This window comes from Acanthochromis polyacanthus, chromosome 1 (assembly GCF_021347895.1).
Source record: "Acanthochromis polyacanthus isolate Apoly-LR-REF ecotype Palm Island chromosome 1, KAUST_Apoly_ChrSc, whole genome shotgun sequence".
In the NCBI taxonomy this organism is placed as follows: Eukaryota; Metazoa; Chordata; class Actinopteri; family Pomacentridae; genus Acanthochromis; species Acanthochromis polyacanthus.
The window spans coordinates 19,626,025-19,642,793 of record NC_067113.1 but is presented as its reverse complement, the minus strand read 5'-3'; the positions used below and the strand labels follow the sequence as shown (position 1 = coordinate 19,642,793).

The window sequence follows — 16,769 nt, the reverse complement described above, 5'->3', positions numbered from 1 at the left end:
GTGCATATTCATTAAAAAGCAATCGATTAGTGAATCCCTATCTGTATCATTGCTGCCCCAGTTTGCACATTTGACTGTGTTTTAGGGGCTGGGCGCACTCAGCAGTAGTTAGAAGAAGGGGGAAATCCTCAGAGCATGTAGCTTGATCCTGTTTATTTTACAACTGATTCACTGATTTGTAGAGAAGATGGGAACAATGGGGAGGTGTGGACAGAGGAGGGACAGAGCAGCAGCTCCACCACCTGCCACCCACTGGGTTCTAGGTGGGGTTTAGCGCCCCATGGGGGAGGATTTTGGAGGGAATATGGCCCAGTTTTAGCTGCTTGCTCTCACGTGAGCATGAGCACAGAGAGCCAGACACACACACACACACACACACACACACACACACACACACACACACACACACACACACACACACACACACACACACACACACACACACCAGACCTGTCCCTAATCTGGCTCCCAAATCAGGCCCACAATGAGATTTACAATAATCTGAAGCCCTTCAGACAAAACAGTACCGTGACTCGCAATCTCCCAAACAAAACACAAAGGATGTTTACTGTGTGTTACACTTGTGCTCTGGGCAGGGAGCAGCACCAAATTCCTTTTTGTATCTGAATCAAAACATTGGATGTTGTGGCCTTTTGGCAGCTTCAAACACTGATTGCACATAAATGCAAATACCTCAGTGAATTTCAGCTGTAGATAAGAACATTAACTGAAGGCGCAGACAAAGAGCAATGTGTAAAATGGTGTAAAGGTCAACACTTGAGCTTACTTTGTGAGTGTTTTGAATTTGTAATATTCTTGCGATTACACTAAACAAGCACTACAGTGTGCAAACATAAGGCTGGCCTACAAGGAGCGCCTTGTTTCCTTGAATAATCCTGGCTGCTGCTGAGCTCGGTAGATGTTGGTGGCTTGATGTTGTTGTGTAATAAGTGAAGCAGAGTGCTGCGTTTTCCTGAGGGAGAGAGAGGCACTGTAGCGCTGAGGTCAACAACATGGAGGGCCATGAACCATGAACCGATCAGCAGTTAAAAGGTGCTTCACTGCATCCTTTCATCCTCTTGTTAAAGGTCAAATCTAGTTGCGGTCGCCTTTTGAACCATGCTGGATTCAAGATATTGTGTCGGATGGAGCTACCTGCACAGACAGATAATATCACATCTGCTGGACTACTATAAAAACACAGAGAGAAGCAAACGCATCCTTTCATTCTCTCCTCCTTCTGCTGTCTTTGGAGCATCCCTGCCTTTGTATGATTTCGTCGGCTCCGTCTTGTGATCCAAGAAGAAAGGGGGAAGTGTTTCCAATATGAATATAGGCCACCGAGTCTGTCTTCTTTAGGCTTGTTATTTTTCCCCTTCAAGCTTGAACTATAAATAATGCAGAGAGACCCCCCTCCCTCCTCTGGTGCACATACAAAAACCCCAGTTAGAATTAAACAGCACCCAATTTCCCCCATTTCTTTTTTTCTGTAGGGTTTCCCCCCTTTTTCCCCTCACTAAACTCCCACCCTGCTCACTTTTTAATTTGGTCCCTCTCTCTGTGCCCCCGCAGCCTCTTCAAGCACTTTCATTTTCTGTTTCTCCCCCTCCCCCTCTATCCCATTTATTTCTTTCTTTCCTCAATCCCCTCGTCTCCCTTTCACTCTCTCCCCCTGTTGTCCTTGTTTTAAGGATCGCTCGGCCTCGGTGCTGTCTGTGGCGGGGCAGATAAGACAGAGAGAGGACAGTGATAATCGTGTTTAGCCACAGCAGAGATCCTCTGGCAACATTCGGCTCAGATGTTTTGCTGGCTGCAGGAAAAGATGTGACGCTGGTTGGTTGCTGTGTCCCTATGTGACTCCGTACAGTGACATACAGAATGTGTGACTCCACTGTGTGTGAGAATAATTCAGTATCTGCTCTATACTGACTTATTTATTCATGCAGTTTGGGTGAACCCTTTCCTGTCATCTCCTCTTTCTTCTCCTATCTTTGTTCTCTCCTTCTTTCTCCTATCCTCTTGTGTCCTTTTCTCTGACCCTACTTTGTTCTTGCATCTTTCTTTCTTTTTTTCCATTGCTTACTTTGCATTCTTTTCTCCTCTTTTTTCCCATCTGCTAATTTCCTTTCCTACTCTACCTCATCTACTCCACCCACCCTCTTTTATCCTCTCTTCTTTTAATATCCCATCCTATCCTCTTTTCCTTCACTCTCTTTATATCTTATCCACTTGTCACCCTTTCATCCTCCTCTCCTTTTCTATTTTCTCATTTCATTTCCTTTCCCATTTTTTCCTCTCTTCTTGTCTCCTATCCCTTTATCTCCTCTTCTCCTACCCTACTTTCATCTACTCTCTTTTCTTAATGTCTTCTTTTCTCATTTGTTTCCTATCTTAACACATCTTCTACTCCATTTGTCTGCTGTCTTTTCTCCTCTTTTCATATCATTCCTTCCTCTGTTGCTTCCACTGTCATCCTACCTTATCTAGCTTTCTCCCTTTCCTCTCCTTTCCTAGTCTCTCATCTTCTTCCCTTTGCCATCCTTTCTTGTCCTCTTGTCCCTTCCTTTTTCTCTTCGTCTCCTATTCCATTTTTTCTTCTTTCCTTTCCTTATGTACTATTTTCTCTTCATTTTTCCTATCTGCTAGTTTCCTTTCCTACTCTACCATATCTTCTACTCCCTCCCTCTAACCTCTTTTGTCTTCTCTTCTTTTACTATCTCCTCCTCTATCTCTTCCTCTCCTTCCCACCTTCCTCGTCTTTATCCACTCTTCTTATGTTCCTCCTCCTCTTCTTTCCTATGCTCTTATCTTATCTCCTGTCCTCTGCCACCCCTTTCTGTGCCTTTTTTGTCCTCTCCATGTTTCCTCTCTCTTTTCCTTTTCTCCTTTTGTCTACTGTCCCCTTAACTCCTCTCCTCCGACCATACTTTTTATTCTTTCCTTTCCTTATCTCCTCTTTATTCCCTTTCTTTCCTATCTGCTAGTTTTCTTTCCTACCCTACCTTGTCTCCTACTCCCTCTTTCCCTCTTTTCTCTTCATCTCCTCCTCCATTTCTTCCTCTCCGTCCCACCTTATCCGTTCTTCTCCCTTTTTTCTCTCATTTCCTTTCCTTTTCCACCTTGTCCTGTACTTCTTTAAACTCTTTTTCATATCCTCTTGTCTCCTCTTCTCCTATCTTTCTTTTTCTTCTGTCCTTTTTAATGTCCTCTTGTCTCATTTCCTTTCCTACCTTAACATGTCTTCCACTCCATTTCTCTGCCCTCTTTGCTCCTCTTTTCATCTATTACCCCTCCTATATTGCTTCCACTGTCATTCTACCTTATCCACTTGTCTCCTTTTCCTCCTCCTGTCTATTCCATTTCTCTCATTTCCTTTCCTTTGCCACCTTTTCCTGTCCTCTCATCCTCTCCTTTTCTTTTTCTCCTCTTGTCTCCTCTTCTCCTACCATCCTTTTCTTCTTTCCTTTCTTTATGTCCTATTTTCTCTTCCTTTTTCCTATCTGCTAGTTTCCTTTCCTACCCCACCTTGTCTTCTACTCTCTCCCTCTGCGCTCTTCTCTCCTCTCTTATTTTACCATCTCCTCTCTCTTCCTCTTCTCTCATTTCCTTTCCATTTCCTTTCCTTTGCCACCTTTCCTTTCCACCTTTCCACTCTCTTTTTCATATCCCCTCACCTCCTTTCCTCAGACTTTTTCTTCTTCCCTTGCTTTATGTCCTCTTTTCTCCTTTCACTCCTTATCTCCTAATTTCCTTTCCTACCTTAACATGTCTCCTCCTACCTCCCTCTGCCTCTTCTTTTCTCATCTCCTTCTCTATCTCTCCCTCCTCTCTCATCCTACCTTGTCCACTCTTCTCCTTCTTCCTCCTCCTCTGCTCTGCTCTCCCTCTAAACCAGAGGAGGAGGAGGATCTCTCCGGCAGGCCCAGCCCCCTGCGTTCTGACTCGTCCACAGTGTGTGACAGGGGAAGGCTGGGCTGTCCCAAGCATTATCTAAACACTCACACAGCTTTCTGACACACTCACGCTCAGCCACACAAACACACAGTAACCGCCTGTGCCAGAGCTCTGCTGCGCTGTCAGCTCAAGCCCTCTTAAAGCTGTCTTTCTTTTTTTTTTTTCGGCTGGAGATCAGTGAGCGCTAACGACACACAGCTGTCTGAGCTGAACGCAGGAGGAGAAGGACAAGAAGGGAACAGAGGGAGGAGTAAAACAAGAAGAAGAAGAGGAGGAGGAGGAGGACAAAACCACCAGCAGCCTCTTAACTTGTCTCCAGTGCAGTCATTCTTCAGCAGGGAGGGTTCACTGTTGTAGTTCAGGACTTTTTTCTTTCTTTCTTTTTGGTGAGAAGGGGGAGGTTGGAAAAAAAAGAAGAGGGGCTGTAGTTCACATGACATAATCAGAGTGAATGGGTTGCCATGGTGACTCACCCAGGGAGCCTGACCCGTGCAGAGTGAATGGAGGGAGCGCCTCGGACGCCAAGTGAACGATAAACTAAAGGAGAGGGGAGTCAGAAGGACGAGAAGAGGAGGAGAGCAGAGGAGAAGCAGCACGGGCTGAGAATGGAGGACGGCTTTTCCAGCTACAGCAGCTTGTATGACACCTCATCACTGCTACAGTTCTGCAACGGTAAAACTCACTAATCCTTCCTCCCCCATCCATCCCTCCATCCCTCCATCCCTCCCCTCTGGGTGCATGATGTTCCTCTGGACTTGACATGTCACCAGCTTGGCTAAACTTACAGCGGAGGTGTGTTTGTGGTGCAGGAATGAGTCTGTTTTGGCCACATTTCAGAGTGATTTGGTGGAAAAGGGGAGTTCACTCTTTATGCTGTAACATTTCGTGCTTAATGTTTAATTGCTGCTGCTGAACGGTGGGTAAAGATTAATCGTGCATTGTGCAAGAGATCAGTCCTGTGTGTGACAGTAGAAAGCAAGTTGAAGCATGCACAGTGCAGCTTTAACTGTCTGTTTTCTGGAATCAAGGCCAGAATAATGTCAACAGTCCCCGTGAGCCGGTGGCCATCAGGAGAGCTAATAAACAAAGGCAGAGGGAGGATGAGAAACAGTCCTCCTGCTCACAGCGCTGCTCTGGTTCTCCCTGATGTGATGAAGGGTAAATGGTGAATACATTTCTCCCCTGTTGGCAGATTGCGATCAGTTTGCCGAATGAGACAAAACTGAAGTGACAGAACAGGACACTATTGCTCATGTTTTGCTCACTGCCCTTAACGTGATTTATTTGCTTGCAGAGGGAGAAAGCGTACTTCAGGCTGCTGATGTTATGGGTGGGAGAGAGTGACTCAGGGAAGAGGGGAGGCAGCATGACACATCAGTATGACATCAGTTTTGGATTTATTTCCTTGAAGCTCTCGTTCTTCTTGAAAAGTGGAGCCTTATGTGAAATTTATCACTCAGTATTTAATCATACTTCTGAGCTTGTGCTGTGCCAAAAGCCTTTTCTTTCAAAGGATGCATTGTGCCTGAATGAAGTACTACAGTACTGCACAGTTTGTTGATATGATCACTGCTGGCATAACTGCAAACTACAGCTAGTGCCCACCAGCTCACACACAAAGAGGATTATCCCCAACAACAATAACCTATGTCACTGGGAGAGACTGCTGCTGTAATAGAGCGACTCTAAACCAGGTTAATAACTTGTACTTCACTCAGCCAGTTCATCAAATACAAAATTAAATGTTTATCATGTGACAAACAGACCCTATCATCCCCTTCAGGTCTGCATCCTCTTTGTTTTTATTGCATTTTTCACTGTGTACTTGGCAGCTGCAGAGACTGGATTGTGAGCTACTGTTGATACACAGACTACCATAATAGCCAATGGTAGATAATGAAAAAATCAATGATATTTACTGCACTGTGCAAGCACTGGCAGTTGATTGGATGAAGGGAATACTATTGTCAAACAGAGCAAATGAGAGATGTGGAATTACATGGAGCTATCTCCTGCCAGGGATGCTGACCACTTTAGTATTTTCATGCATCACTGATGAGGTGAAACTAGGTAAAAGCTTTCATCCCTTATGGATTTGCCTCATTAAATTTATAGCAGTCACAAAGGTGGAGATGCAGACAGAGATGAGTTAGTGGTGCTCAACTGAAAGATGTCCGTAATATTTGATTTACTCAGAGCAGAAAAGAGAGATCTGATAACTATTTTCCTGCACTTGGACAGATTCCCTTGGAACTCACCCACAGAAATGGGAAATTGAACATAATACAGCTTCTTCATTTTTTACTCAATTCAACATCAATTTGCCAACTATGTATCTACTTCAGATAGTAAAGTGAAGACCTGATGAAATTAAGGAGAGAAATGCCTACAATCCAAAGATTCATTTGGATTCCCTTTGAGCAAGCACTTGGCAATAGTGGCAAGAAAAACATCAGGCAGAACCAGGCTCAGGGAGGGCAGACGTCTGCTACGGGTGAGGATAGAGGGGAGAGAGAACAGGAGAGTAGAAGAAAACATACAAACAATGCATCGGAAACCAGTGAACACCACAGAGGCCTGAGGCCTGCAGCTGCATCATGATATGCAGTGTAAAGTCAGGAGAATGACAAACAAAAGTGAGTCATCAGATTGAGTCAGATGGGAGCACAGATTTCTGATTAACCAAAATACCAAGAGGCTGTGGAGTACCTAAGTGCATCTTTTCCATTCACCTGATGTATTCCAGCGTAACGAGCCAAGTGCTGACAGTGCCAATGATAACAGCAGAGGTGGGTCGGTTGGATTGACCTGAAAAACAGGTGTAGCAGTGGGTGTACAGTAATGCAGCTCTGTGAGGAAATGACTGACCTTTAGAGCGCCGATAAATTACAGCGAAGTGGCAGGTGCAGCTTTTCGACATTGCTGTATGTGTCGCCCTCAAGGCACAAGGTAGAAACTGTAACCTCCTCGTTGAATGTGGGCTAGAAGGTGTGTTTCATGTCTTGTGATTGCACCTCGATTTAAAACCTTCCTCCTTGTGCTGTATTTTCTGCAATGTCATGACTGTGAGCAGAGGGAGAGCCTGTCAGGTCGTTTGTACTCACTCACAATGTCGTTGTTTCCTCTCTGCGAGAACGTCGATGAAATAAGACATGCTGCTCTGAGGCTGTTGCCAGGGATTTTCCGACCTCCACCCGTCCTGCTTTCTCTCTCTCTCTCTCTCTGCCTTTTACTCGCACACACACACACATCTACACATGGAGGCAGCAGCATCTTGTTCCAACAGACTGCTTAATTGGGTGAGCCTTGCTTAAAATGTGAGTGTGTGTTTGTGCAGCAGTCCAAGTCGGAGCTGGGAGTGTTCTCACACATCCACAGGATCAGAGTGTGTGTCGGGCCTGTAGGCCAAACTGACATCATACTGCTTTGCTCTGCTGCTGCCGTCCAGCTGAACCCAGATCCACTCGAAGCAAAAGTTAATGATGTCATTCATTCCCCCTCTTTCCCTCAGCTCGTGTGTTGTAGAGCATCCAACCAGACTAATGTTGGGAGACTAGGTCAGCTAAACTGTAGAAACGTGCAGGCTGCATGCTTTGTCCTCAGGAGGTCAGAGCTAGCTTGGGCTAAATGAAAATTAGCCCCATTACACCGTCAGAAACATAGGAAGACTCACTGATTACAGCTGATAGAGGAATCGAATCCTTTAGAGAGGCCTTGTCTGTGTTCAATCACATTTAGAACAGAAACAGACAGATTTGATTGAGTTAGTCTGTGCTGCATGGCTGGTAATGAGATTGCTGCTGTTTTTATAGAATTTGTAAATGTCTTGAAACCGCATGGCAGGATCTTCGTCCATTTTATGAGGGAGAAAGTCAATATTTGTCCCTATGGTTTCCTGTTTTGTTTGCCTTTACGGTACCACCAAACTTGCAAGTTTAATTTCATATAAATCGAGTGGATATTCCTTTCAGTATCTGCAAGCTGATTCTCACACCAGAACAGAAATGAAAGGAAACCTATGGCTGCACTGACATCTAAGAACTTTTAGTCTTTAGGCTGCATTTTGCGCTAACGCCATCGACAGCTGATGAGGCTAAAACATGCAAAGCCACCAGAGCAAAATCATCAGTTAATGCGATTCCTCGTTCATTAGCTCCTGATGTGTTAATAAGTAAATCTGTTAATAAGTAAATCCCTCTCGCTTACAACACTATAATACCGATGATCACACACTCAGGTTCATCTCTGAGCTCCCAGTCTGTCTGTCCTTACAAATCTATTCTCCTGTTCATTTATCTTTCCAGCTAGCGATGTCTGCTCAGATGAGGATCAAACATTTCTTTATCTCTCCCCTCCACCCTCGTGCCGTTCACCCACAGGCACACTGGCACAGCGCTCACCTTACTAGCCCTGGCATAGACAGCACCTAAACACGCCAGCATGACAGCAGAAGGGGGGGCAGGGCAAACAGGGGATAAAGGGACAGATAGGAAAGAAGAAAAACAGGCACGTGAGTTCATCAAAAAAAGAGGATGGGAGTATGAATTGGCGCAGATGGATGGAACAGACGTGAAAGGTGAAAAGGGAAATTAATAAAGACGGAGGCAGCTTTGATGTTTCTTGAAGGTATTTTGAATAACAGCGGAGGTGACACGACTTCATCCAGTCTCCTCCTCTTCTTGGCTGCGCCTCTATAGGTATCTCCATCCAAACCCTGATTGATGATGGCACGTGGAGCGGGATTAAGATTTAAGCCCCGCTCACGTTACCGAGCACAGTAGCCAAGAAGGGATGGCATGGTGGAGGAAGAGAAGGAGGTGTTTGTGTTCGTTGTTTACGACAGTATGCCTGAACTTAGGATCCATTTCTTCAATTTACAAGCTACACAGAAACTCCAGCTCAATCAGATTCTTTATTTTCTTTAATTTATCAATGAATTATGGCTTTGATTTCTCCTTCTTCTCCTCCTTCTGTTCCCCTAGTTATTTCACTTCACATCATAGTCTAGTAAAACCCACCGGCAAGCTGACCTGCACTCTGAAATTTCCTCCGCTCCCATAAAATCTGCACAAAAATGTCAATGCAAGAGCGCTGAGAGAGGGCCTATTAGGAAATGATGCGTCTCTGTGCCATCAGTCATCTGTAACTGTTCTACATGTATCAGAGCAGCAGTCTAATAAATATCGACCTGAATGGGATAACTAATCCACTACTGCTGATTCATTTAAAGGTTGACATTGATTTCCTATAGCCGTGTCAGTGAGAGCACACACCGCTCTCCATTTCTTTTTATCTTCCCTCTCAACTCCGGCTCGGTGCAGCTGGATTTCTTCCATTTTTAAAACTCTCTGACTCTTCTGTCCTTCAGTTACTTTCCCTCTTTCTCAGGCTTTTCGTCTCCCCCCCCCTCGCTCTCATCCCTGCGTCAGACTCTCCCATGCTCTTTGTTTGATCTTGTGTGAGTGCCCCAAGTGGAGCTCAGAGTGCTTTTCTGGGGTTTTTTTTTTTTTATCACCAGACAGTCAGATATTGAGCCGGGCGACTTGGGCTTCTGTGGTCACGAGTTGTGTTACACCCCCACCCTGCTTCTTATCTCCTAATTTTTTTCTCACTGTTTTCCTGATAAGGTCGACCCTTCGCTTTCTCTTTCATGCTGCTGAATAGTGAGGCATTAGCTGCTGACAGATACACACAGTGACAGTGTTTGTTCATCAAACGTGTTACAGCTGTATTATGTGTGACTGCAGAAGCTGCATTCAAGTTCTGTTCAAACCAGCAGATATGTAGCTGGTTTATTTTCCTTTTGAGAAATGATTCCGCCTATAAAAAGCAGCCTTGACACAGGTTTCCAGTTCTCTCGTGACTCTTCTGCCTTAAATACTTCTAAATAGGTCATCCCATACCGTGAATACATACTGCGTATACTGAGGAGAATTTACTGCAACGTGTTACATAAAATCTGCATAGAGGAGGAAGATCAGGCCACAAGCCAGCATCACACTGAGCCATTTTGGCAGAAATGCCTCCACCCCCAGTTATAAAGTGTATTAACTGACATCTGTCGAGTATCTGCATACATGCAGAGGTCAGTGGGAGGCATTGCTGAGGCTAATTCTGCCTGATAAAGTAAACACGCAGCAACAACACGAGATTAAAACTGAATGAAACTGTGTAACTATTAGTATGACTCATGTTCATAATCAGCAACAAAAATACTATAATTATATACAATAATTTATCTGTTGATTAAGTGAAATTTCTTTGATACTTTACCAAATGTTTAATTACCTGGAAATAACATGTCTAACATTTTCCCACAGATGTCACCAGTGCTGGAAAAAAAAGTGGCTCTGCATATATTATACATGTTTTACTACTTAGATTTTTAAAAAATTCAATATTCTCTCTGGAAACACAGCCTGCAGATCAGCCAAAATGAAGTCCCTGACAGTTTGTCACATAACTGTTGGTCATAGCAGAGCCACTAGTGGTTTCACAGTTGTACCACAGTTCTGTTTTTTTTTTTTTTTTTTTTACAGAATCGGGTAAACACTAATAGTTTGTTTTTGGGAAGGTATTGAATCAGATATGATATGATAAAGTGAAGAAATATCAAGATTTTAAGGTTAGATTTGCATATTTTTGAAAGGAATGGCTCATGACAGATGAGTACCTCAAGGACTGTTGAAATCTAATGATTCTTTCTGTTTTTACAGTTTCTGGCTTTGATGAATGGTTCAGAGGGTTAGATTATCTCACATTTATAATATTTATTAGCAATTATTGGTGCATTTTTTTTGGCTCAAGTTAATATTGATTATTTATATTTGAACCTTAAAAGCCTTTAAACCAAACAAAAAAACACCTTTGCTATTTATGTTTCTCAGAGCAGAATGCAGCTTCATTCACTATTGTAAGAGATGTGTCAAGCAAATAATTAAAATCACAATGTATCAAATATAATCTTTTTATCAGTATGATTATCAGTACTTTCTGTCCTTCTTCTGGAAAAAAAAAAGCTAATCACAGTCCAGGTATAAATAATATATGACTTTGATTTATGCTTTGTATTATTTTTATTCAGGCATATTGTTTCTCTTCAGTTACTCAGATTTGAGTTTATTTGCCTGATCAGTGTAAACGTCCTCTCTGTGAGCCACCAGGCAGTGGATGTCGTTCTGTTTTGATCTGAGTATTTCCTCTCTCCTCCTCTCTTGTCTTTTTCCTCCACTGACACACATTCAAGCAGCCTCATCTCGTGACCTACTAAAACAATCAGGCATGTAAAGCAGGAGTGTGTGAGTTCCTGTGCTAAATATACACACTGACTCCGCCTGTGTGTGTACAGAATGACTGTGACACATGAAATACAGATACATTTTATGGTTATGTATGTGCACGTGGATTTGTAGGACTTTAAATGTGCCTATCTGCAAGTTGACTCTGTGTGTGTGTGTGTGTGTGTGTGTGTGTGTGTGTGTGTGTGTGTGTGTGTGTGTGTGTGTGTGTGTGTGTGTGTTATCACAAGGTCAGGAGAGGAGACACGCAGGCGCAGCATGAGTCCTTGAACAGTATGTCATGGATGCAGAAAAATACCACAAAGGAGCCAGAAACAGACTCGTGTGCTCCAACAGAAAGTAGAAAGCTTCCGCTCTGCACTGTAACACTAAATGTGCTCAACCGAGCGTCCACTCCTACCTGTGGGGGGAGGGCGACCAGTAATAAATCACCCAAGTCAGCAGAATCCCAAAGAGATGGCATTATTTTTAGTCTGGGGTTGATGCTAAAAGTATCGCTAAAGCTAGTCCGTCCAATCAGAGAGACACAAGCCAGGAAACAAGGGATTCAATTATGCATTCTTGAATTTTACAGGTCTTTAAATTCAAATTAGTATGCAAATGATTTCCATTGCAGATCATCTGTGTGTGCACCGGTATGTGTATCTGCATTCATGTGCACACACGCGTATCTGTGCATAAATCTGACTATTAATCCTGTAGTACGTCACCAAGCCTTTTAAGATTAAATGAAGATAAATTCAATAACTGTGATTGTGTTTATGGTAATTATGTCTATCAGCATATTGTTCCCAGTGAGCTGGAGTCACGGCCCATCGATTTGGCCGCTCCTCATTGCTACACGTTGGCCAGTTGTGATGTGAACAGATATAATTAACCTCTTGGTGCCCGTGGTGCAGCTCCCCGAGGAGGCTCAGCACCCTAATTGGTCTCTTACATCTGCTGTTAATGGAGAACTGAGGGGAAAGCCTCAGCGCTGTGTGCGAGTGTGTTTCCTCCCGTTGCGTGCATTCAGCCGGTCTGGAACAGATGGGCAGGGAAAAAGAGGAGAATCCCATTAGAAATTCCATTAAAAATAGATTAATCAAGAACACAGGTGCAGAGATGAGAGGAGAGGCGACAGACATGATTATAAAAGTTGTTTTCCCCTCGATTGGCGGTGCAGTTTTGCTGTTAGATGCCATTTTGTTTTGTTCCTAATAACATCAAATGCTTTTCTTGTAGTTTTAGGGCAGTTAGAGTGTAGAGTGGTGCTTGATTTCAGAAATCTTTCATCATAAACCTCAACAAGAAGTGACCCATTTTTCTCTCAAGGATCAAAGAGTAAACACCTTATGTGAAAATTCAACACTTGTGAACACCCACCACTGACCATTTACAGTGAAAAGCTAATTGGTCCAATCACTGAGCAATGACAAGAATTCAAATGATCCTGCAGACTTCTCAAACTTCCCATAACTATTTAAATCAACCAGAACTGAAATTGAGAAGTCACAAGTGCTTATATATTATCTGTCTTTTTCAGAAAACTTGGAAGACTTTAAGCAAAGCGTATTTCACTTGTCCAGAACAGCTTGTTTTTCCAAACTTACAGTCAGAAACAAATCTGTTTCCAGCCCACTGAACTGCATGTTTCTACTCAGATGTAGGAAACATTTCACTTGATGACAGAATAAAGCCGAACTGTACAGAAATACATCTTGTAGTCTGCTTGGCTTGACACCTGCTCACTGTGACGGCAGTGAGAAAGTTTAATAATGTGGCCTTGCTGGGCTCATTGCTCGCTCGAGCTAAACTCGGCGGGATGCGAGAGGCTCAGGTTTCCAGGTGATATCAAAGCTGTGTTTATTAGAAATGACTGCATACAGAAGCAGCTGCGTCGGCTTGAGTAGAAAGTAAACCATTATAAAGCAACACTGCAGGCATTGAACATTACAGATACAAAGCAGTGGGAGATTCAAGGATAGCAACACAGTGAAAATGAAACTCAGAGAAAATGAAACTCTCATTTAACACAGAAATCCATTTGTGATATTTTCTGTTCGGTTTCGTTGTGTAATGATGCTATCAGCTGCCAGCAGTGCCAGTGTACGTCCTCTCTCTTCCAGATGGCAGATATACGATTGGCCGATGTTCAGTGTGGCGACTCTGGCTCACATTCTCTGCTGCAGTGTCTCTGTATGTGTGTGAGACCATTTTCACACCGTGGAAATCTGGTTTCCCATAACAACACTGTTACTGGATGGAGCAACACACACAAACACACACACACAGTGGATGGAACAAGTGTCCCGCCTCCTGTTCCTTCCTGGTTGTTTGTTACTGGGGAACAAAGCCCTGTTTTATGTGGAGAAAGGTTGAGACTGAGAAAGAGGCTTGTGTCAGAACCTGGAGCTGCTGCCAAGCATGACTTAGTGTTTCTGCGGTCGGTTTCGTTCCCTGAAAGTCACGGAAATAAAAAGGATGTCTTTCTTCAGTTTCTGTTTATTACGTCTTTCTGAATTCAGATTTGGATGGAGGGGGTAATATCAAGTTTAGCATGTTGTTTTTTTTAGAGTTGTTGAAGTCACTCCAAGCAAGGCTTAATGTATATCAGAGGTGTCAAATTCATTTTAGTTCAGGGGCCACTTTCAGCCCAGTTTGATCTCAACTGGGCCGGACCAGTAAAATCAGAGCAGAGTTACCTATCGATAACCACTACTCCAAATTTTTCCTTTGTTTTACTGCAAAAAAGCTTCACCTTTAAAGAATTGGCTTTTTACAAAATATTACAAACAACCTGATTTTTTTAAAGAAACAAATTCGATTTCAACAATATAATGCCTCAGTATATCATTTACACATCACAACCTACAGATCAGTGTGTCTAGAAAGGCACAAAACATTTAGTCACAGGTATCTGGAAGTGAACGATATAGTATTTTACTTTGTGATCAAAATCACAAACGTTAGACAATAAAGGACAAAAACAAGATGAAATATTACACAAAATGACAAAAACGAGGAACAAAATGACAAATAATGAGACAAACGACACAAAACAAAACAAAAAGGAGATAAAAAAATGGATAGAGAAGTGACAAAGTGACAAAAAATGAATGAAAACAACAAAAAATTGGACAAATGACACAAACGAGACAAAAAATGACAAGTAAGAAACAAATTGACTAAAAATAGACAAAAACAACAAAAACGATACACTAAAAAACGAATAAAGCAAAATGCAAAATGACAAAAATAAGACAAAAACACAAGCGAGACAAAATAGACACACAAAACGAAAAAAAACAAGAAACAAAATGACAAGACATGAGAAAAATGACAACACTAAGCAAATTAAAATCTAATTTAAGCCATCAAACCAACATAGTAATAAATTCAGGGAACATGGGTCATTTATGTTGCTTCAGGAGTACATCTCAGTTATTTTTAACTTCTGCTATTATTTTCTCTCCTTAAAAGCTTCAGAAAGACTAGTTCAGCTAGAATGTTTAAAGCCACAGTTTCTCTCTTAGCTGATCTTTCCAAATCGCTTCTGTCGGTACTTCAGCTGTCATGTTGTTAACACTTACTTGTTGTTTTAGGGTCAGGCGTAATTTACAAGCCACATTACTGAGACACAATAAACTGTGATTCCCAGGGACTGAGTAACAGAAGGATTTTGTGCAAACCTGTAGCTCATGATAAAAAGTCTTATCTTGTTTGCTTTGCCAACAAATATCAGAGTGGAAACCCCCTTCTGTGCAATCTGCAAGAGTGAAATATGTTCTGTGAACTCAATTATATTTGATGATTTCATTGATTGATTGATGCTCTGTGAAATATTTTCCAGGCGTGATGTTGCTCTTTAATTCCTATGGATATCAGTGGCTTCTCTACTTCTTTAGACTTGGTAAATACCGATCTTATGTCCATATATTACATAAAGTATATAAGGTATTTTCGGTGCCAAGTTCCCAGTTTCTGCCATGTGGATTTCTTGTGATGTTCTAATAGTTATAATGGATTCCTCATCATCATTTCTGGCATGTAGTCGCTCTTAATCAGAGAAGGACTTGAGTAAAGTTCAACTCAGGTTCATACAGTATACAGCATGTTCCTACCACTTGTCTGAATACAGCTGAATAAAAGTTTTATGACCAGCTTTTTTTCTGAAAGCATGGGAAGAACAAAGTGTGTAGCTGTTGCACTATGATTCAGCTTTATTCAGTAAATACCAAAATGAAAGAAAAGAATCTCAGTTTTATAGATTCTTAATTAGGCCACTATCAGATCATCATTACAGCAGGTTTAATTAAAGATCTATCTTTAGATAAACTACATTCAACACAGAATGATTGAGTATCTGAACAACATGGACATTCATGGTTCTCTGACGATGGTTGGCTGATCCCAGCTTTTCCTCTAACATCTTAATTTGTGACCAAATTCCTGCAAAACTGGTGACATTTCAGCAACCTTTCAGACGCTTCATGCTCGTGTTTTTTTCTTAAAGCGTGAACAACACAGAGTAACCGAGGATAAATAATGGACTCAGACCATAAAAACATGGTACTGCCAAGCCCTCTTTAAGCATAATCCTTTAGTCTCACTTTCTCCACTCCTACTCACAATTTACTTCCTGCCTTGTTTCAAGAATCCATCCCACGACAGTTTCATGAGAGGACGGCAGACAAATGGTGAGAGAGGTGAAAGAAGTTAGAGGGAAACAGAGAGAGAGAATACAAATCCAGCCCTCTGCTAAGCTCAAACCCCCTGAGTTTAAGGATCACTAGAATTCAGCAAGATCTGCTGCACATATCCAACATAATCCCTCTGCCACACCGTGCACACTCCACGTCTGACAGAGGAGAGTGTGTAGAAGTGTGTGTGTGTTTTGTAAAACAGAGTGTTGGGATATTAGTGTATACAGTCTGAGTTAAGACGGAGTTATTCTGCCTCAGTGGGCCACATCTTTATACTTTTTATTCCTTTTTTGACCATTATCTGGGTCTTTTTGGTTTTTATTTCAGTCTTTTATTTGGACTCTGTCTCAGAAAGACTCTAGAGCACATGTGTCAAACTCAAGGCCCACGGGCCATATCGGCCCGTAATACAATTACATCCGGCCTGCGAGATTATTTTACATTGATTGTTATGAATGGCCCGACGATATGAAGCGTCATTTCCGCGTCATTTAAGTCAAGCGTCTGTTATTGTCTGCAACCCTATTGTAACGTCAAAGCTAGCACTGAACAATGGCGAAAAGAAAAGTTGATTCTGAAAACAGAGCTTTTCAAAGCGATGGGAGGCTGAGTTTATGTATGTTGACATTTCCGGTAAAGCCGTGTGTCTTATTTGTGGAGCTAATGTGGCTGTAATTAAAGAATTTAATCTAAGATTGGCTCCGCTCGTTGTGAAGATCCCGCGATTGGCTAAAAACAAACCTGTCAGAGGCAGGATATACTGTTGCATTGTCCAATCCGTGCCTCTTTCCTCCAAACGGATTTACATGGAGCGGTCCCAGATTGATATTGT

General features: G+C 42.4%; 1 protein-coding gene across 6 annotated transcripts in view; it reads left to right on the top strand.

Annotated features, from left to right (window-relative positions):
* Window positions 1–3,998: 3,998 nt before the first annotated feature.
* Window positions 3,999–16,769, top strand: part of eml1 (EMAP like 1) — a 43,601-nt gene continuing 30,830 nt past the window's right edge. For 5 of the 6 annotated variants that reach the window (XM_051958204.1, XM_051958166.1, XM_051958104.1 and 2 more), the window contains exon 1: window positions 3,999–4,626. In XM_051958204.1, coding sequence (XP_051814164.1) covers window positions 4,560–4,626 — 67 coding nt within the window. In that variant the 5' untranslated portion in view covers window positions 3,999–4,559. The remainder of the gene's footprint in view (window positions 4,627–16,769) is intronic. The other variant, XM_022221601.2, reaches the window with a different exon arrangement.